The sequence below is a fragment of the Medicago sativa genome, chromosome 1, assembly GCF_051527215.1.
Source record: "Medicago sativa cultivar Bolivia chromosome 1, Bolivia_mono, whole genome shotgun sequence".
NCBI classification, from domain to species: domain Eukaryota; kingdom Viridiplantae; phylum Streptophyta; class Magnoliopsida; order Fabales; family Fabaceae; genus Medicago; species Medicago sativa.
The window spans coordinates 83831281-83854420 of NC_140749.1; the positions used below are offsets into that span (position 1 = coordinate 83831281).

Sequence of the window (23140 nt, forward strand, 5' to 3'; positions counted from 1 at the left end):
TAATTAAATTAGAAATAACTCCTCCTCCTCTCTTTGATAAAAAAAAAAAGAAAGAAATAATTCCTCTCAAAACAAGTACATAAATATCATAGGAAGTTTGTAATAAATTACATGTGTTGTATTTTAATATTAAAGCTTGTATTTTATTATTTTTTACTAAATTTATATATATATATATATATATATAATATATTATCGAGCCAACTCATGAACCAACCGAGTCGAACTATATAAAGCTCAAGTTCAGCTCATTTATTTAACGAACTTAATTTTCAGCTCAAGTTCAGCTCGTTTGGTTCATGAACCAAGTTCAACGAGTTAATTGTCGAATCGAGTTCCGAACTATTATCGAGTTGGTTCGGTTCATTGCCAGCCCTAAAGAGCCCAAATATTTGTTTTTGAAGAAAGAGCCCAAGTTTTATAACTTTTCAATTTTACTCAAATGCATTTCTAATTGAGAACAATTTTCCTAATAAAATAGCATTTTAAGCTGAATTCAGCAGCGTAAAATTTGGTTTTGGCCAATTAAAGTATAAAGCTTTTATGTTTGAGATTTGTAGAAAAGAGTAGTGTTAGAAAAACTCTCTCCAACATTTATTTTTTATTGACTTAAATTAAGATGGTCACACACTTTAAAATGAGTTTCACTTAAAATTATAGGTCAAACATTAATTTTATCTAATAAAAAAATTTAATGTTGAAAGGGTGTTGAAAAGATAACACTCCTTGAAAAGCAAATGAACAATTGCCGGCTAGTTCTCTATGTGTCTTATATTTTTTACTTAATTAAATTTTGTTCCTCTATTTTACCAAATTAGCAAAAATAATCTTTTTTTTAAAAGGCTGAGAAAAATATATTAACAAACCAAACAAAACCCCTCTAACATAAAGTGTATCAGAGAAGGTTAACCAACTAAGAAATTCACATTAAAAACCAAACAAAACCTCTCTAACACATGATGTATCATGGTTGTGTGTAAGGAATTTTAACGGTGTTTCATTATAAATAAAACTGTTTAAAATTCACTGAAAAAAATGTAACTAACAAAATAAAATATTGGTGGGGTAGTTTAGCACGTGAATTAGGACAATCATCGATCAAGATGTCTCTCAAAGATGGGTATACATTCCGCCACACATGTTAAAACTTTAAATTAAGAAGTTAGACATCATGCAGGCCAAATTCTGAGATGTTGGTTTAAAGTCGCCTAAGAATCAGATTAATTTAGTACAAATATCATATGGTCACTTGAATATTAGATAAGCCGGACATATGCAACATAACAAACCATTTAAGGGAATATGTGACTTATTTGAAATTTCCAAATTGACTTATTTGAAATTTCCTTTCTAATTTTCAATACCAATGACAATTTGTAATCAAGATTCAAGAATGAAATTTGCAGGAAAACTTATATAATCTTCTACACCATGTTTTATAATACTAATTAATCAATTGTATTACTCCTTATCTATGTCTCATATAATGGGTTTTAATTGAAAGAGTGGTGATATTTCAACATATAAAATAGGATAACTTATGGAAAAACTTGATTTTTTTGTTTTTAGTCTAATTTTATAAGCTGTCTAAATTTTGATGTTTAAATATCAATACTCCAATTGACATGTGTACACCTCTTTAGTCTGGTGTCTGTAGCGGGGTTGGGTTGGATGTCGGGAGATGCTTTGATGATAACACTCGTAGGGTGGTGGGAGATGGTAGTGGTACTTACTTCTGGAGTGATAACTGGATGGGAGGTGTTCCACTTAGTGTCAGATATCCGCGACTCTTTGATTTGGCCGCAAATAGATGGAGCACAGTGGAGGAGATGGCGTGTTTCGGTTGGGAAGGAGGGGGTGGTGCGTGGGTGTGGAGGTGTCGCCTATTAGCATGGGAGGAGGAGGAAACGAGGGAATGCACTATTTTATTACTTAACGTTGTTTTGCAGGCTCATGTTCATGATAGGTGGAAATGGTTTCCAGATCCTACTCAAGGCTATTCTGTGTGTGGGGCTTATCACTTTCTCACGTCTGCGGATGGACCTTTAGGTAGGGAACGCATTGACAATGTGTGGCACAATCATATTCCTCTAAAGGTTTCCTTGTTCGTGTGGTGCCTTCTTCGCAACCGTCTTCCTACCAGAGACAACCTAGTGAGACTGAGGGTGATTAACAACGAGCTGGTTTCGTGTCTGGCTGGTTGCGGTGTCCTTGAGGAGGCCGACCACTTGTTTCTAGGTTGCATCACGTTGAGTAGCGTGTGGTCCCTTGTGTGGTAGTGGCTACAGATTTCTTCGATTAACTCTTGTGTGCTCTGTGACCATTTTTATCATTTTTGTCATATGGCGGGTATGCCGCGATCATCGCACTCATTCTTTAAGGTTATTTGGTTTGCTTGCGTTTGGAACATTTGGAAGGAAAGAAACAACAGAGTCTTCAACAACAACACATCTGATCCTAATACCATCTCGGACAATGTCAAGCTGACATCTTTTTTGTGGTTAAAGGCTCACTCGCCTTTATTTGTTTTTGATTTTCGTGATTGGTGGCAACACCCTCTTCTTTGTATGAGTGTTGTTACTTAACAATTTCATCTTTGGTTATTTGTTCCTTGGCGGTGCTTGAGTATTCGGCACCGGTGATTTTGTAATCCTTCTTTGGTGTTTTTCTCGTTGCACGCCTTGTGCGCGGAGATACACCACTGAGTTTTTTATAATATTCCATTTTGACTTGTTCAAAAAAATGTACTAATTAATCAAATGTATTATTATCTCTGTCTGATATAATGGGTTTTAATTGAAAGAGTAATGATATTTCAATATATAAAATTGGATAACTTATTCGACAACTTATAAAATCTAGTGTTAATTTGTTTTTAGTCTGGTTTTATAAGTTATCACATAATTAATCCAAATTTTGATGTTCAAATATCAATACGTCAATTCAAACGGGTACACCTCTTATCAATTTTTTTTTCCTTCTAAATTATCAAATTTCAAAACAAAGTAACTTCTTAAATTGAATTATCACTCTACTTCATATATCATTCACATTTACATAGTAGTTAATCTAAGCAAGCGGCGTATGGCGGCTGGCTCCAAAAATGGGATAGCGTATAGCAGTATGGCCATTATTAAACCTTTTTTGAACAAATTACAATGGATAATGTCAATAATTGTAACCACATCTATATACCGGCCTACATTTGATTTTTTTTTTTTTAATTGAATACTTAGCATTATCCATTGTTGCATATATTTCACCCATCGCAGGTTTTTTCTCAATATAAACTATTCTTATCCATGGATATGAAGCCGCTATTTTCATATGCTCCGCTAAGCTACCACCATAGCGGTCGGTGGCTGCTACGCTACGCCGCTATAATGCCTTATTGACTACTTTGATTATTTGTTCACCATGCACTTGTAAAAAAAAAAAATAAATTAACTAAGGATATATAACATTGAAAACCCTCGTGTCGATTTCACTAAAGAGACCAAACAAATAAATAAACTCATGATTTAACAAGGGTAACCATGACTTTAGCAACTTCCAACATTTTTATAAAGATTCCAACATATATTCATGATATTGTTACAAATGAAGTACTGAAGTATTCTTTAATAAAAAAGGGTGACATTGGAAAAAAAATGTTAGATTAGTACTCTAAGAAAGATAAAAATCGTAAGACAAAAATATTTTGAATAAGCGAGTGTTAGCCTTAAATTCTTCTAAACATCCACTCCTTAATCGATTGAAATCAAAATAAATCAAACTAAATCATGTATGCTTCACACAAGTTTAATAGTCGTTCAAAAGGTGTGTTTAGTATTGAAAAAAAATCAAGTCTTGCATTGAATAAGGGTAGAATATGAAGAAAGTTGGGTTAGATAAGTTTTTGGTCCCTATAATATTACAACTTTTTGATCCCTGCTTTTAAGTCAGATTATATGTATGTACTATTTAAAATTTTGAATTAGTTTTTAAACAAATGTTTAGAATAGTATATATAAGTATCTCTAAAAAAAAGTAACTTTTTATCAAAATGAATTAAATATAAATTTTTAAGCGCCTAAAAAATAAAAATCATATTTAGTTCATTTTTGATTAATGCATTACATTTTTATGGTAGAGATTCTTATAATATTATAAATATTTTGTAGAAATTCATTTAAAATTTTGAATGATACACATGAATTGATTGAAAAACAGAGACCAAAAGTGGTGTTGGAAAACTTATGGGGGACTAAAAGTCGAAGCATAATTTTAAGGATTAAAATAAAAAGTTAAAATATTTATAGGGACTAAAAACATAACCAACAAAAGTTTATAAAGAGTTGCACCCTTTATATATCTTACAAATCGGTTTTATATGGTTGAGTTATACTCAATATAAAAACCTAATATAGTAAAAAAAGTATATCTTTTCGGGCCATCCACCCTTTATATCCACGCACCAAATTCAATAGTGTCTTGCGCGAGAAAAAAAAGTTTATAAAAAACGACTTACATCATTATATAAGTCAGTATTGTAAGAATGACGACCCAATATAAAAATCTAATATCTAGTCACATATTACATTAAAATAACATATTTTGCAGATATCGCACATCCATTATACTTTTGCCGCTTACTTTTGTTGCTTTCCACTGTGCTTACGGATTAATAGGTTTTATGTTACATCAATTTGAACTTGCTCGATCTGTTCAATTGCGTCCTTATAATGCAATCGCATTCTCGAACCTTTTATCTTACAACTAAATTATATACTTTATCTGTCTCATTATAAATGTCTTATTTGTTTTATTATGTTTCAAATTAATTATCACCTATAAAATATCAATGAACAATTGGTTAACCTTTTAACTAGTACTATACCATTATTTACTGTATCCGAAATCATATAACTATTAGCCTAAAAAAACTAAAATTAATAAGGTTTTTGTAATAATGAAATTCTCTTTTATCCTTAAAATTAACCCAACTTAACTTATGCCCCAAGAGCACAAGTTAACATTTCTCTTTGTTTAAACAATCGCGCCCAAATCAATATATTTATACTAAGATATCTTCATCCTTGTTTTGGCCTAAAATTTGGAGCAGCAAATACTTCATTCTTGTCTTTTATTTAGTTGGACATATTGGATTAATTACATGCCATGAAATTGCATGTCACATACTTTTATTTTCTTACATACACCATATAAGTCATTCAAAGGACGTATGAATTGCAAAACTTAGTTTAATTGTCAATACTGATATTGTTGGATTAGACATATTCATTCGAGTTCTAATCTGATTTCTCGTAGTTGTGTTGTATATGAATTTATATTGATGTTTTTCAATTTGTGTACAAAAAAGGAAATGTAGGAGTTCTTTAGCATAGTAAGATAGGTTTATATATATTAAAGTAGCATGTGATTTTTTTTACTATATAATACTTTTTTTTAACTATACAATACTTGTAAGTTAAGGAATCAATCATGCAAATTAAAATTATAATATGAATATGTAAGTTATAATGATTGTGTATAAATCAATTAACAGAGAAAGCAGAAGATATAATATGAATATGTAGGTTATAATGATTGTATATAAACCAATTAACAGAGTGAAAGCACAAGATTTGGACCTAAGATCCTATGGAAAAATAAAATAAAATAAGAAAAAGAAGAAGAGACGATTTTGATAGCTATACCAGCTCCAAAAGCATAACAAAATATTATATTTTAAAACATAAATTGAGTATCCATTATTACCATATATTATGCAACACTTTTAGTTGTCCTCATGTCGCCTAGCGGGTAGAAAACGGAACATAATTGATTTTTTGTTTTTGAAGGATTGGAACATAATTGATGAGGAGCTAGAAGATAACCTTTTCACTAAAAAAATTCAAAAAGAAAAGAGAGTGAGCTCCATTACACGTGAAAAAGAAAAGGTGGATCCGGATATTCGTAAGACAGATAGATTAAAAAATAATTCCTGGCAAAAAAAAATTATTAAAAAATAAATTTACTCAAAGATAACTATATTTTAAAAAATAATGTTGTGTTAAATAATTGAATTTTAGATATTATATCTTACGTTCTCGTGAGCTTAGCTCAGCTGGTTGGGACATGCATAAAATGCATAAAATATGCAAGGTCCGGGGTTCAAACCCCGGCCACTACAAAAAAAATAGAAATATATTATATCTTTTACAAATCTTACAAAGTTTTAGACTATGAGTAGTTCGACAAATGCAAATCATATTTTAATTATGTAATTGAATTTAAATGGTTGATAAATTTTACTTAAAAAGTCTCGCAAAAGTTTCAGTTAATGATAATAACTTATTAGAGTGTCTAATTGTAAATGATAATAACTTATTAGAGTGTCTAATTGTACTTAAAAAGTCTCGCAAAAGTTTCAGTTAATGATAATAACTTATTAGAGTGTCTAATTGATAAAGTTTTATTATCTATCGATTAAATTCTGAATTAATTTGACATTTGTTGTTCTGAAAATTAAATGATTAATTAAGTGTCTGTTTGTTTTCGAGTTTCCTTAATGTTTATAAAACGATTCATCATTGATCATATTTAAGCTCGATCACTTGGTTGAAGATACATTCCTTTAACAATAGGGGTTAACAAAAATATTAAATATCACCTCTAAAAAAACATATATTAAAAATCAACCTAGTTACCGACAGAGAAAAGATTACATGCAACTTTAACAATAGGGTAACAAAAATATTAAATATCAACCTAGTAGTTACCGACAGAGAAAAAGATTACATGCAACGAGTGGACATGCAATACAATACAACATCGTGCTCATAATGGATCCAAGGCCAAATTTGATAAGATGTCGTTGTCAAAAATGTGACCAAGTCACTACGTGGTACATGCACGTCACAAATGGTAACAAAAGCTAAAATCACAGTAGCTTCACATCAATCAATTCCACAGCACGTGTCCTTTGTGTTTGGTTTGTAGTTTTTTGTGAAGGTTCCCAGTTTGAATATTTGCAAACAAAGTCCAAAAATATTGATAGGGAAACCAGAGAAAGGTTATCGAAATTGAAAATATGTGTTTTGAGATGTTACAAATGAACGAGGAAAGCTTCTTGATACGATAAATACAAGGACGAAAAAAACGAATGTATATCTACGGTAAAATATGCTTTAGATCGTAATATATATTTTCACTCTTATTTATTTTCAAAATAGGCTTAATGGTGTGTTTCACCCCTGCAAATAGGCGGCGTTTAAAAATTGGTCCATGTAATCGCTAATCCTGACATTTTACCCCTGCAATTGTTAATCATTTAAAATTTGGTCCTTTGACCAACTTAATCACTGCCACGTCACCAGATTAACAAAAATGGCATGGGAATTGACCAAAATACCCCTGGTCTAATTTTTTTTTTCCTTCAAAAATTTTTTTTTTTCAAAATTTTGAAAATTCTTTTTTAAATTAAAAAAATCTGAAAAAATAATTAAAAGTCAAAAAAAAATTCGGAAAAAAATTGCTAAAATTAAAACTGAAAAATTTTCGGGAAAAAATCGTAAAAAAAATTCGGGAAAAAACTGAATTTTTTTTTTTAAGGAAAAAAAATAAGCCAGGGGTAATTTCGTCAATTCCCATGCCATTTTTGCTAATCTGGTGATGTGGCATTGATTAAGTTGGTCAAAGGACCAAATTTTAAATGATTAACAATTGCAGGGGTAAAATGCCAGGATTAGCGATTACAGAGACCAATTTTTAAATGGCGCCTATTTGCAAGGACTAAAGACATCATTAAGCCTTCAAAATATGATACTACCATTTGCATGCATGGTGTGTCATTCGTGCTTTTTCCTTCGCACTATATAACAATCCTCAAAATGATTAAACTCATTTGTAGATTCAAATTTAAAAAAAAAATTGTGAATTAGACTACATTGATGCGGATAGAATTGCTGATAAATTCGAGTAGATCATTTAATTTTTTAGGCGTTTGTTTGCATGCTAATTTTTAGCGAAAAAGATTGATGGACACCCGATGCATCTCTCTCTCTCTTTCTCCTCTGAATATGCATGACCCTTCTGAGGTACAAAATTGGTGGATGTTTAGATATCACCATCCTAACTTTTAAGAAGGATTCATGATTCAATGTTTACGACAGTGTTTGAAAATTTTGGGGCCTTACAGTTTTGACAAATAATAAAAAAAAAAAATATACATAAACTATCAATTTCGTACTATTAATATTCTAATTTTCTTTACCCATAATTTTATAATCAAGCATTCTTAACATTTCATTCTTAGTAGATAAAATCTTTAATTTACTAAATCTATTGATGATCTTCGATAGATTTGGAGAAAATATTAAAAGTTAAAATATATTTGTAAGTGAAGGAGTAAATAGTAGTTTTATGAATAGTAGTTTTATGAAGCCCAAACAAAAAAATGCTATTTCTTTTCAATGCTATTATAGAAGGTTTAAACTTTTGAAGAAATTAACCCTTGTATTTTTTGATAGTTTTAAATCTTTAAGAAGTTAGAATTTTGTTAAAAAATTGAGTTTGATAACCTTAGAAGTATGGATTCGTGTTGACTTTTGTAAAATCACATTATTTCATTTTTTGTTTTGTTGCAACGTTAGATTTTTGAAGTTTTAGCAAAATAACAATCAAAATAACATTGCCATTGTGATATCGTCAAACATACACTAATTTGATATCGATCCATCGTCTGTTATGAAGACGTACGTGATGTATTTTTTTATTTTTTATTTTGTATAAATTGAGTATTGGTAGTGATTAATTTCTTGAACTCTAAGGATAATACATGAGCAACACACTTTTTATGTCAAAATAGCTTTGGTAGTTTCAAAATCAAGATCATTAGTTAAACTTAAATAATCTCACATCCAAATGTTTTTGGATCTGATTTCAACCTCTAAGATAATTTAATTTTTAGAGGTATTTGTTTGCATGCTAATTTTTACCGACAAAGATTGATGGTCTCTCTCTCAATATATCAACATTCTAACTTTTAAGAAGGATTCAAGATTTAATGTTTACGACCGTGTTTGAAAATTTTGGGGCCTTAGAGTTTTGACAAATAATAAAAAAAGTAAAGAGAATTTTAAAGAAGACTTTTAAAAAAAAAATAAAGAAATGTTATACGGAAAATGCTAATCCTTTAGGGGATGGGATTGAATGAGAATTTTAAAGGGGTAACTTTTGCATGTATTTGTTACTTTTTTCAAGTGTCTTACTTATATTTTGAGTACTGCTGTATTGTACGATAATTTACCAACGAATGCACATTTGTCCAATTTTGAAGCAATAAAAAGAGGGTCATGAAGTTGTTTAACAGAAATCATGGAGTAGTGGCCAGTTATTCCTATCGATAAGGATTTTCATTATCATTTCACGGATTACATATGATTGTTAGCATTTAGAATCTGGAATAAACTACATTTGTCATTTTTTGTTGTTTATCTCTCGTACCATTTATCCATTTTTTAAATGAGTTTTTTTTTCTTTTAAAGAAATCCTTAAACGATTTTTTAGGGTTAAGGCCAACTGCCTTATGGCTTATAAAGCTATTCTTTGGAGGGTCATGTTAACTTGTGCCCTTAGGGCACAAGTTAAGAAACTAAAAATAGAATTAAAAGATAATTTTTGCATTGAAAATATAAAATTTTAAACTTTTAATACAATGAATGTACAATTTTCAAGAAAAAGTTTATATGTTTAGTTTTTAAACTTGTGCCCCAAGGGCACAAGTTAACATTTCCTTTCTTTGGAAGACCTGGATATTTAAACAACTATTTTTGTACAATTTTGTAGCAACCTTGTTGTTTTCTCTTTTTATTGGTCAAAAACAATAGAGAGAGAAAAATGAAGAGAGAAAATAAAAATATAAGGTGAGTATGAGAGAGAAAGTTATACAAAAGTTATACCAAAATGGATGTACAAATATCATTTCTCTTCGAGAAAATCCCATTCTCCAATGATTTAAACACTACTTTGGACCACTTAATTTGTTTTAACAAACATTTGGACCACTTCATTGTATCATCTATCATGGTCTCGGTGGAATGTCTCGTTCTCTCTCATATTTACTGTACCACTTTATAAAGAATCCCAGGATTTTCTTAAAAGAATCCACGACATGCTTTATTCGTGTTGACATCTCAAATTTCATTTCATACTACTATTTCTAAGTAATTTCACCACCGTAATGACTCAATTTTATAAATAGAAAACCATGTTATGAAAGTTATGAATAATTTTCAAATTAATATGAAAACTTGTCGAGTAATTAGCTTGTCCCAGAGGCAGTTTCTTTGTTCATGTGCATTTTTCAATAAAGTGATTGATATGGGATTAATAAATAGCAACCATAACCATGCACGACGTCATCATAGTCACAATATGTATTCAATCAGCCTTGTAATGTAAATGTATAAATCCTATTTTTACGTCATACTATAAATGGCAAAGATGTGACCGACCATACAATGTAAATTTGATTTTAACCAAAATATATGCATGTACCCAACACTCGATTATTATCATTAAGTGTAGTGATACATAGACCACCTTAGATGACATGTACCACTTGTACACCCATATACAATTGTGACATGTGTCTATATGGTCCCCACACACACAAAAAACTCATCTTTTGTGTCTCTCACACACTCTCACATGGGAGTGGTACAATGTATGTATGGAGAAAAAGGTGTTCATGAAACATTATCCTATCATTAAATATGAAAGACAATCATTTCTGGTATGCCTTTGAAGGTGCCATGCACTCCATATGAAGGAAAAGAAATGAGTATAGGCAATGCTTTTGCACATGGGGACAAGTAAGGGATTCATCTAGATGCTGTCCTTTTTCCTTTCCCGCACTCATGCATGGCTCTTGAGGCTATGAGTGCAATCATGTGCATGTCATGTACAAACAAAATCACCAATATCAAAAGAATAACGATATTTGTATAATATTTGACAACAACTTTTGTTACAATTTTTTTTATTGATCAAACAGAATAGAGAAAAAAAAAATGAAGAGAGATGATAAGAGCATGGACATGAGAGAAGATGTTTAAAAGTTTTCAAAAAATATTAAAAAAATGTTCATAGCACTTCTCGCTCTAACAAAGAGGACTCCTACTATCTTGAGTGGAGACATTGTGTGGTAATTGAGAAAATGAAAACGAAAAAAAAAATTATGCATTATTGATTTTCTATTTTAATTAAAATAACATTTTAGTACATTCATTTCTTTTCTTTTCTTTTTTTACAAAAAGAAACAATTTTTATTCATTTACATTGATATAGTATATTAAAACCAAAACACAAATTCAATATTGCTATAATAAAATAAAATAATGAATATGCAAACAAACTCACAATATTTTTTTTAGGGAAACAAACTCACAATATTTAAATGTAAATTTTGAATTTATAATTATTTTAAGATAGAGAAAAAAATGTAAAAATGAAACTTATTATGAGAAGATTGTATTAACACACTACTAGGAAAACCAAAATTGGGGAGGGAAATTAGTGACAGAAAAAATAAAATCTCTCACAAATTCATTGATCGCAAAATTTAATGACGAAATTAGAGAGGGATTTCATGTTTTCCCTTGCTAATTTTCCCTCACTAATTTTTGTTTTTTTAGTCGTGACATTTCTTTTCTAACTCTATGGTTCTCAGGGGAGTCATTCTTCAAAGGCCTTCACTTGATCTACATGCAAATAAAAACCAAAATATTTTTATAGTAAGAAACCGCGCTCTACTTTTTGATCGGTCATGTATTTATAATCATTCTTATGATCCGTCATAATAGTATGAACGTGATAATTTGGAGTTCGACCGTGAGATAAATATAACATGACTAAGAATTATTTCATTTAAAAATTAAACTCGGGTGGTTCCAAACTATCCATAATTTTGTCGAGTTCATTAATAACTTAAACTCAATTGCTAATGGAAAAACTTTTCTCTAATTAAAATTATGTTTCTATTAGTAAAATTTAAAATGGGTGCACGATAATTGCATTAATAATGAAAGGAAAAAAAGTACTCGTATCATTGAACAAAGGCCCCACTGTAATTTCCTCAACGAATGAGAAAGAAAAACATTATCCGATCTATTATTGCTAAGGGAAGGACAAGGTACCGGGCATTTATGATAATTAATTAATTTTGCCTTTTTTTCAGGGGAATTAATTTTGCTTTGTTATTATGAGTACTTTCATAGATTTACAAATTTGCAACATGATTAAGGGAAATGTTAACTTGTGCCTTTAGGGCATAAGTTAAGAAACTAAATATGTAATTTTTTTTTTGGAAATTGGGCATTTAATACCTTAAAAGTTTAAAAAATTATCTTTTTAATATAAAATTTATTACTTAATTTTATTTTAAGTTTCTTATCTTGTGTCCTAAGGACACAAATTAACACGATCCTATGCTTAAATAAGGAAAATTTGAAGAAAAAGTCAGTCACCAACTACGCAAATGACGACAAGGGATGACAAAGATTACACTTTGAGTAAATTTAGGAATTTGCACTTTCCACTTTTTCAATTTTAGTCTTTTTATACCATCTTGGATATTACTCCAATTTTTACCCTTAACCCGGCAGCTTTAAATAGTCCCTATTAGTAGCCATCAGATTGATAAATAGAAACTCATTGAATTAATTTCATCCCAGCAACTTTAATCAAAGTTTCGTATAGTTTGGTGACCATATTTAATATGATCTATACACCCTCCGTTCTTAATTATAAATAAAATTGACTTTTTAGGTTCATTCAATTAATGATATATGTGGTTTCTATTATGGACCACATACATCATTAATTGAATGAACCTAAAAATTCAATTTTGCTTATATTCAAGAACGGAGGGAGTACATCTTTATGTTTTTATTATAAACAAAATTTCATTTTTTTTATATTTATTAAATAATTGATATATATTGACTATATTACAAATTAGATATATTAATTATTCATTCCTTTGCTTGATTGGATAAAATGCAACATCGATGATGCTACAATTGAAGTACCAGGTAATATGCAACTTGTGGTGGTATTTTTAAAAACTAAAATAGGGATCACTTAGGAAGTTTTGCTTTCTACATAGGCAATGGATACTTTGGTTAGAGACAGATTTCAAATTAGTTGTTTCAGCTTTCAAGAATCCTTCTTTAGTTCCTTGGAGATTAAGGAATCGATGATGGTTTAACGGTATTCACCTCTCCTTATCTATGAGCTTTTTGGTTACTCATATATTTAGGGAGGAAATCATTGTGCAGACAAAACGACAAATATTGGTTTAACTTCTCAGAATTTAGTTTGGTTAGATGATGTACATATAAGGACATCAGAGGGGACTTTGCTAGGAACAAATTAGCTTTCCCTTGTTTTCGCTTTGCTAACTGAAAAGGTTTTGGTATAGTCTCCCCTTTTCTTTTTTGTTCCCTTTTTATTTCTATATTTACTAGGGGTTTGCCCCCGTATTTTTTGCTATAAAAAAAACAATAACGTCATGAGTGTGTATATCTCTAATAGCGACATTACTTCTTCAATACGACTTTATGATGATCCACAAGTGATTGTATAGACCACGGATCCTCTTTATTTTTTAGTAAAAGAAATGGAAATGTATAATATTATAGTTTTGAAGTAAATAAAAGATATAAATACATCTTCTTTTTTTTTGACAAAAAAATCCTATTTATTCACCTTATAAATGTGGGTTTTTAGCCAATAGATTACCTGACTAAAAAAATAAGTATAAATACACGTTCTTTTTTTTACAATAATTCAAATCAAACGCACTTATTTCTTTATCCAAATATTGATTTTATTTTTAAGGGAATTTATAATGATACTCATTTATCTACCCTTCCTTTGATCACTCTTGTACGTCAAAGAAGCAGAAGGGACCCCTGCCTGACTTTCAGCGGTCTAAAAGAATAAAGAAAAGTCACTATGATATTATCTTCGATCGTGATATCAAGTTTATTTTTTATAAAGAATTCCATGGCTTTCTTAAATTCACACAGAGTGGAAAATAAAAAGCATTTGGATTTTAAAAACAACATGCATTAATAATACTGACTGATCCATTTGATCTATTGTTTAGAGTTCAAAGGAATATATAGGGCCCGTTTGTTACGGATTAAAATAAAAGTGATTTTGATATAAAATAATTTAGAGATTATATTTTAGAGATTATATGAAAAATCAGAATCTATTTTGCGTTTGTTTACTGTAATAAAAATCACTTTTTTTAAACAAATAATCTAGTTTGTTTGGATACAACTATATAAAAGCGATTTTTTTGTTACAAAATTAGTTCAATCTTTTAAATTATATTTTCTCTCTCCTCTAAAAAAAATCTATTTTATTTTAAGCTGCTCCTAACAGCTTCTCATTTGAAGCTGTTTTTAGATTATTTTTAGATTCTGATTTTTTTAAAAATCTGTAACAAACGGATGCAAAACTCTTAAAAGTGATTATTTGTTTAAAAAAAGTGATTTTTTTCTTAAAAAAGCTATAACAAACGGGCTCATAATGAGATCTAATAAATCAATTTCACACTGACATTTAATACAACAAACCCCCTATTTTCCATTTCATAACATCAATCTCAAAATGCAATTACAAGAGAAATGTGGTGTTTGCAAACTTTTTTTTTTTTTTGTTACAGTTTGCAAACTGATTTACACTTGCATTTTTTATTTTTCTTCAATAAATTTATTATAAATCAAATTATTTTTCTACAAGCAAGTATAAAAAGTAATATTTTAAATTATTTAAACTTTAGGTACTAGTTTAAATCTCCTCTGAAGTTATTAGCTGGCCATTAAAGCTACTTTAATTAATAATTATTTTTTTCCACTCCATTTTTAAAAATCTTTTAAAATAACTAAGATTTATTCAAGAGAATGATGTCTAGCGATATACTCCATCCGATCTCAATTATAAACAAAAATTGACTTTTTTATATTCATTCAATAACTAATGAATTCAGTATATATTATAGACCAAATACATTAGTTATTAAATGAATCTAAAAAGTAAATTTTTGTTTATAATTGAGATCGGAGAAAGCATACCAGTTGAACTTAGATCCTCTTCATGGTCCTTGTGAGCTAAGCTCAGTTGGTAAGGAGTAAGGACAATGCATAATATATGCAAGGTCTGGGGTTCGAATCCCCAAAAAAAAAAAAAATCCTCTTCATGTAACATGTCCTTCATTCTCTCTCCATCATCATCTTTGCTCCGTGCTTGGATTCTATCCTTCACCGTACAAAGGGGCATGAGAGAGAATAGAAAGAGATAAAAGAGGAGAGAAGAGAAGAGATGGATAGAGAGGATGTATGGTGATTGTTGAGAGATGAAAGGAGATAATCCAAATTCCAAATCAATGTTCATACTAATACAGTGCGTGGTCGTCATGTCAGATTAATACAGTACACTACATGCACATGATATTCAATCGTCACAGTAATCACTTTTGTATTTTCTGGACAATGTTCCAATCATTTTTTTAAAAGAGTTGAAAGTTTAGCATAGATATAAATGGGTTCCACTTTGGTGCCATTAATGGCACCAATGTCACCATCCAATTTCATCTCCACCACACACACACACATCACACACACATCCCCACGCGGACCCACACACATCAACGACCAGGATCTCCCCAATGGCACCAATGTCACACAAGCTAAGTCACTGAAGTATTTCCCGATATAAATTAGAAAACTTGGTTGAAAAGTAACAATCGAGCAAAATAATTCAAAATTAGCAGTGTCTAAACAGCACAAGTCCTGCAACATTATGACATCGTCTACAAAACAATAGTAAGATATTGTTAACTAAGATTTTCAGAAAATAAGATTGCCTCAAAAACTAAATAATTAAGATTTTACTCGCATATTATAAATTCATATATAATATTTATATCATAAAACTGTTGCAATATAAAACAGCATTTATAATAGTTAAAATAGTGAATGCAATATAAAATAATTTTAATTTTTTTACATAAAAAGCAATAATAAACAACTCATTAATTGTACCTGGTAAAGGACCGCACATAATGTCTCTTCACATGAAAACGATGGCTCTATGAATTGCTATTTTTTTGAACAAAATTGGAAGGTCAAAGACAATATTATGATATAGAGACATTTCATCTACGTTGGCACCCAGGCAACTATTATGATATAGACCAATTTTTATAGCTCTTTGGAAGGCGAATTCAACTCTTAGTATGTTTGTGGGGCAATTATTCCAACGTTATTTAACCCAGCCACTGAAAATAGCCTAGGGCTGTTGAAATGAAACACACTATCTGTTTCTCAAGTTCATTCTCAGCAGCTATCTTATTCTGAGCTATATATGAGCTATGAGCCATGGCATCATCTAGTAGTTTTCCCTTTTAGGCAGAACTCCAATTTGAATTCTTACCATATTATTGAAAACTATAAAACAAAATCAATACAATAATTGTATCATTTAAGCAACAAAAAGCACAAACTACAATAAATAAGCATATGCTTTACATTACCACTATTTATACAACACGGTAATCAATCGGCTATGACCATCCCGTAAATGTCTATATTAGTTTTGCTCAAATGCAATTGTAGTTTGGTCTTAGCCTGTCTAGGCTATGAGCGCATACAACCTTAAACCCAAGGTGAACCAGCTCACCTCTTGCCGCGAGGTCCAGGCCCGCCACTTCTTCGGCCAGGAGACCGCGAAAACTGAAGGCGCAAGTAGCTTGACTCAGGATTGATTTCATCAACTTTATAGCCTGCATAACCCGTAAAGAAATGAATGCATAATTAACAGAAAATCATAAACAAATTAGTTCAAATCCTAATAAAGTTTATCAGCGACTAAGATACTTTAGGAACCAATAACTTGCAGAATTTTGTAGTACAGAATACAGAGGAGGCAGACACACTAAAGTGAAGGATGATAAGTAAATCAGAAGTGATGACCATGATATTGATAGTTAATATAACAGCATCTCTGTAAGTGAAAATTTAATGTACTTTTGACCTAGAATATTACAAACAGAACCAAGGATGTTGGGACCCATTTTCAGTTTTCACTTTCAGATATTCACTGCTCCAGTAACTGTTAAGTATTGGTTTGAATCAAGCTCTACATCACATGTAACTCACACATTCAGTGTGACAAAGTGATTTACAACTTTCCAAGTTGTAAAGCTCAGTAAATCTATGAATTATTACTTGTTTATAAACATTAAATTCATCACCACTTAATAACCACATCTTGATTTAGACCAACTACCTAAGGGCAGTTTTCAATTTTTACATGCTCTATCAGGTTATAACTTATATAGATGATTCTCTGTTAGACAACTTACAAACCCATAACATGAAATCAATTTCCTTTTATATCAGCGTGTAAAAAGAAGTGATACCTTGCAAGGCGCTCAAGGCAGTTGCTGCACAAGCCGGATTTGCAAAATCTACAAAACAAAGGATTAAAGGATCTCCACCTCGCTGCAATAAACAAGTGTTTCAGCATAAAGAGCACAACGGAACTTTAAACCAATCAGGTGATAAACCAAGACAAAAGAGGACAAGCAACAACCGTTACAAACATGCACTTACATGTTTGGATTCTTTGGCCACAAGTCTTACTTCTCTATATCCGACAAAAGGGCGAAAAATATCTAAATATGACGTTAAGGAACTTGAATAATTGGATTAAAATGAATGAAGCCCAGGAGACACTGATTAAAGCATGATAATGCGATTTCTAAACAGTATCAAAGAAAAAAATAAAAAATAAAAAGGATACGAGCCACTTCTCTTTTTGTGCTGTCAGATGGGAGCCCTTCAACATATAAAGTACTTGAAGCATCTCGAGGTAGTGGTATTGTCTCAGGTCCGGGCCTGGAAACTGCATCTACAGGTAGCTGACCACCAAAATTGACATTACGCCCATTTCGTGCAAGATCAGGGCCACCACCAACACCACTAAGATGCCCCATGGCAGAAGGATCACCTAGAGAATGGCCTGGAAATTCACCAACACCCCTTGCCAATCCAACACCACCAATTACACTAGCCTCCCCAGAATTAAATGAAGTAAGCTGCTTCACAATCAAACAGGATGATAGTTTTCAGCAAACAACCAGTGATAGCTAGCACCTGTGCGCACATTAGATGTAAAATAAAATGGGTTATGATATTACCCCTGCACTCTGAAGGAAGCGGTCATAAGCAGACCCGAGTGTTTTAGTGTCGTTTAGCATTTGGTGACCATTGTTTTGAGCAATATAATTATGCACCTCATTGCCCGAGGTCACACCAGAAGGTGCCGTATCTGCAACATTACATAATCTGGTCTCAGAACTTCCACATCTTTAGCAAAAAAACTTCTGAAAAATGCATTTAAAAAGGTTTGGTTTATTTGCAATAGCATATATCATTGCTATTCTAACGATCTTATATTATAGTGTTGGGTTGGGGAGAAATGAAGAAGAGGGGAGGGGTCATTTTGAAATTTCCTTGTTTCCAATTTTCGGGGAGAGAGGGAAGGGGAGCAAAATGCTTCCATACTCAATTTTGACTCACCATTCGGGGAATCAGAGAGAAGAGTGCATAAGAAAAGTATCTTATAATATCAGGATATTATTTAGAAATATCTCATATGATTAGTTTTTCAGAGTATCTCTTAAGATTAGTTTCTATTGTAGTTTCTATCGTAGTTATTATCACGGTTTGTTCCCATATTCAATTAAGATTAGGTGTCTTGTGTCCGTATAAATACAGGTTATGCTTAGTTGTTTTGTATTATCAAATCAATAATCATGATCTTATTTTCCACCTTTAATCTTAATCTCATCTTTTTATCTAAAACCCCATAATTTAAACATGGTATCAAAAGGGATCCACCACTGGAAAAACACGTTCTAGTGAGAATTGAGAATTTTCGACAAAGCCAATCTCAAAAGCAGCTGAATCTGCCGATCTTCCATGGCCCAAAATTTTGAGCCCAGTTCTCACACTTCACTCACAAAAGCTCTCAGGCCGCTGCTTCAAACCCACATATCATGTGACGCTTTCCCAGGGCTTATGAAATCGCTGCTGCTACTGTGCTCGTTGGCTTTTTCTAGTTCAATTGTCCCCTTGTTTGACATGTGCTATGAAGCACGGACACTTCTCGGATTAGCCGTGTCCCGGTGTCGGACACGTGTCATGTCCGACACCGACACCTATAATTACACTGAATTATGTGATTTTCTCAAATTATTAGCGGTGTCGGCGTGTTAGTATCCATGTCGTATCCGGTGTCCGTGTCCGTATCCGTGCTACGCTTTTATATCTGCGAGTTGTGTCTCTTCCTTACTGGCCTTCAGCTGCTTCTTTGGTGTTAGTGGTACTGTTGCTACGCCACCATTATTACATGCTATAGCTGCTACTTTTTCATTTGGGTTTCTTTCAAAGCTGTTGTGACACCTTTCAGTCAGGGCTACAACTGTTGTAAGCGCTAGCCTAGTAAAGTTTGAATTTGGTTTGAAGTTGTGACACCTTTCAATTAAGGCTTCAGTTGTTGTATTTGCTGGCCCGATGTTGTTGTAGTTCGGTTTACTTGTTGTTCATAAAAATTAGCTATGGTTCTTGCACTAGTTTCTCTTCCACAAATTATATTTGAAGCAAGCTTAAGGTGGAGTAAGCTTTAGCTCAATGGGGAGTGTTAAAGAATATAAGAAAATATCTAATAATATCAAGACATTATCTTGAATTATGTCATGGTTATTTTCTTGTCTTTTGAGTATATTTGTAAGATTAGTTTCTATATTAGTTGTTATTATCATAATTTGCTTTTCTATTCATAAGATTACGAGTCTTGTATCCCTATAGCTAGGCGTTAGAGCTTAAACTCATTGTATCACCAATCATAATCTTCTTTTAGTTTTTATTCTTTATCTCCTCTCTTTATCTAAAACTCCATAATTTAAAAAAAATAAAAAAATAATTGAACGCAGTAACAAAAATATTCACGTTTAAAAAGTAAATTAAAGATTTATAAAGATATAAAAAGTAAATGAGTCATTCCCCCCCCCCCTCCCCTTGTGAACGAAACAAAGAGATGGTAACCTCCCCTCCCTCAGTTGAACCAAAGAGACCCTTAATCAACAACCGCAATAGTATACATCTAAATACGCCACGTGTTAGAAAAACTAAGATAACTAAAAAACATGTGCCACATAATGCCAAGCACTCTAACAACAAACAAGCATGCTTTACAAACATTGCTAACAGCTACAAAATTGTCAGTACAACCAAAATTGATTGATAAATCCAGCATTGCTAACTGACTGTTTGAACATTTGAAAAAGAATCTACGAACAGAACAGCATTACAAAATAACATGAACAGAATTAACAAAAACAAACTGTATCTATAAAAAATCAGGGACGAATCCTGCACATTGCTTCCATGAACTAGTCATCACACTCTAGATTAGATATATCAAAATATCAAAGTAAAGAATGTATAACAGTTAACAAATCAAGCATTCCGAATGGTAGCTGGTGGTCTCCACATAAATGAATTCATATAAATCTGTAGCAAATTTCTGCACCTACTTCTGTTTTTTTTTTTTTTTTAACGAAAAATGATTTTAAATTAAATTCAAATAGTTGGATGTTCTTTCTAAAAACCAAGGGGAAAAAGCAATAGCTTCTGTAACTTGTAAAATACTTCTAGAAAAGGCTTTATAAGCACTGCAAAAGGACGAAACCAACTCCCTCAACCCAGCATAGTAAAGGTATTGTGCCGTCGGAAAGAAGGCAGATTAACAACAGATTGCAGGGGTAGCCAAAGTTAAGGCAGGCTTTCCAACACACCTCCTAAAGTGTGGACACGGTGGGGTGAGCCCAGCAACTTTATTTTTTTTGAACGGCAAATGTTAGCGGTTAGTTGTTAGATTAATATTTACTCATTTGACCGGGTTTGAACCCAGGACTTCCAATTCCTTATCTGTGGCTCAAACCATTGAGCTACCCCCCGATCTAAGATAAGGCTTTGATACAATCTTAGAATTTAGACAAAAGGCCTAACTCAAGGCCATATAAATGGGTGATGTAAACTCACTCCCTCTACCAAGCATGCTAAAGACTTGTACAACAAGCAATGAAGAAAGACAAAACAATTCAATTACAGACCGCAGAGGTAGCCGCAATTAAGGCTGACTGCTCAACCAAAATATTAAATAGCATCTCTTAAGATAAAACAAAGTGCATAAATCAATATTAAAATGTTTCTAAACTTTGGAAAACATAAGAACTGAAATATGAAAATGCTAATCGTTCACAATTTTCTTTGAAAAAGCAAGAGGACTTGGTCGTACAACAATGGATGAAAATGACATAACCAAAATATCACAAGACTTCCAGATAAAACAAAAGCAATTATTATTCAAAAAAGCTTAAAGTTTACTCTCAGCAACAAAAAAACATAAACGGGATAACACCCAAAATACTTATAAGCAAAAAAAAATGAAGGCATAGTCTTGCCATTTTATTTATTGTGTTTCAGATCGTATAAATTTTATTAAAAAGGATAAGATGAAATGTGTATTTCACTCTTTCTGCCAGTAGCAATACCATAACAGACACCAGCGCAGAGAGCTGCGTGTCATAGTAAAAAATAAATGCAATCTGGCATAATTACACACATACATACATGTCATTATCACATCACAGCTTAACTCTACAAACAACGATGACAGCGATAACAACAACAAAAGGCTTTTCTCATCAGGTAAGATTGGCTACATTGATCAAATGATGTTGTAAATCTTAGCATGGATGGGCCACGTCTATACCACGTAAGCTCCACAAACAACGAAACTATTCAAAACCAATGGCAAGTGGTATAGTAACACTCAGTTTGTCCTTGCAATCAGTATAGCATAGCAGAATTTGAACAAACAACTATTTTCCGCAATCCACGTAATTCAAAAACATCGATGTCAACTATCATTTATATAAATCACATATCAGTGAAGCCCACAATCTAATAAATTACAAAGACCTAACCCTAAATACCAATAACTTGAAAGATTGAATTTTTGGAAAAATAAATTACAGAAAATGGGATTAGAGCTGCTAACCATATTCAGTACGGGGTCTTTTGAGCATGCCGCCCGGAGGAGGGAGATGCGGCTGCTGTCGATTCCAGAAGCCATCTGCCATTGCAAGAGATCAATAGAATGAGCAGAGGAAGACGTTGATGATGATGATGAAGTTGATGGGGATGGTGGTGAATTGTAATGGTGTAGAAGATGGAGCTAATTAACAATTCAGAAACCCTAATTTGGAAAATGATAAAACCCTAATTCTTCTTCTTCTTCTTCGTATTCGCAAGATCAGAAATGAGCAGAGGAAGACGTTGATGATGATGATGAAGTTGATGGGGATGGTGGTGAATTGTAATGGTGTAGAAGATGGAGCTAATTAACAATTCAGAAACCCTAATTTGGAAAATGATAAAACCCTAATTCTTCTTCTTCTTCTTCGTATTCGCAAGATCAGAAAAACATAATGTTCAACAGCTCCATATTTGTTTTTCTTCCTTGACACCAGAAGTAAGAATGAAATAATGGAGGGTATGAATAGCAAATTTCTAATTTCATCTAATTTGGGCCATTTAATGAAGTTGATGCACCCAATTTGGGCTACATTTGACGTAATGGATAACATAAAAATTTCAAATTTTATCATATACCCCTTTCTTCAAAAAAAAAAAAATCATATACCCCTACAATTTACTAAATATTTCAATTTTATCCCTTTAGATATTTAATTTTTGAGATTAATTGGAATAGACTGACAGTGTAAAACAATTTTACACTGTCAACCAATTAAAATTATCCAATTAAACACATCATCTTAATCTTAAGTGTTACTGGAAAAGGAAAAAATCAAACAAAATCTTTTTCAATAACTACCTTCTACCTTGCTCAAAAAAATAAAAATTAAAAACTGCCTGCTACCCACATTTCTTAATACTATTAATGGTTATGCTCCATTACATTCCTCTGTGAAAGTTCAATTGTTTTT

The 23140-nt window shown here is 31.7% G+C and overlaps 2 protein-coding genes across 4 annotated transcripts; one reads left to right on the forward strand and one right to left on the reverse strand.

The window, feature by feature from the left end:
- Positions 1 to 1751: 1751 nt before the first annotated feature.
- LOC146958304 (uncharacterized) lies at positions 1752 to 2279 on the forward strand. The gene has a single exon (XM_085751937.1). It carries the CDS (start codon positions 1752 to 1754, stop codon positions 2277 to 2279), a length of 528 nt encoding a protein of 175 aa, XP_085608063.1.
- A 14177-nt stretch (positions 2280 to 16456) lies between these two features.
- LOC146958305 (RNA-binding protein 2) lies at positions 16457 to 22453 on the reverse strand. 3 transcript variants are annotated; one of them, XM_085739816.1, is made up of 6 exons: positions 22192 to 22453; positions 18263 to 18393; positions 17866 to 18160; positions 17676 to 17737; positions 17483 to 17564; positions 16457 to 16843 (listed from the first exon to the last, which is right to left on the reverse strand). In XM_085739816.1, exons 1-6 carry the CDS (start codon positions 22271 to 22273, stop codon positions 16737 to 16739), a joined length of 759 nt encoding a protein of 252 aa, XP_085595942.1. In that variant the 5' UTR covers positions 22274 to 22453; the 3' UTR covers positions 16457 to 16736. The 3 variants fall into 3 exon arrangements, with proteins under 3 accessions (XP_085595942.1, XP_085595941.1, XP_085595943.1); XM_085739815.1 differs by having other exon boundaries at positions 17866 to 18163; XM_085739817.1 differs by lacking the exon at positions 18263 to 18393 and having other exon boundaries at positions 17866 to 18218.
- Positions 22454 to 23140: the final 687 nt, after the last annotated feature.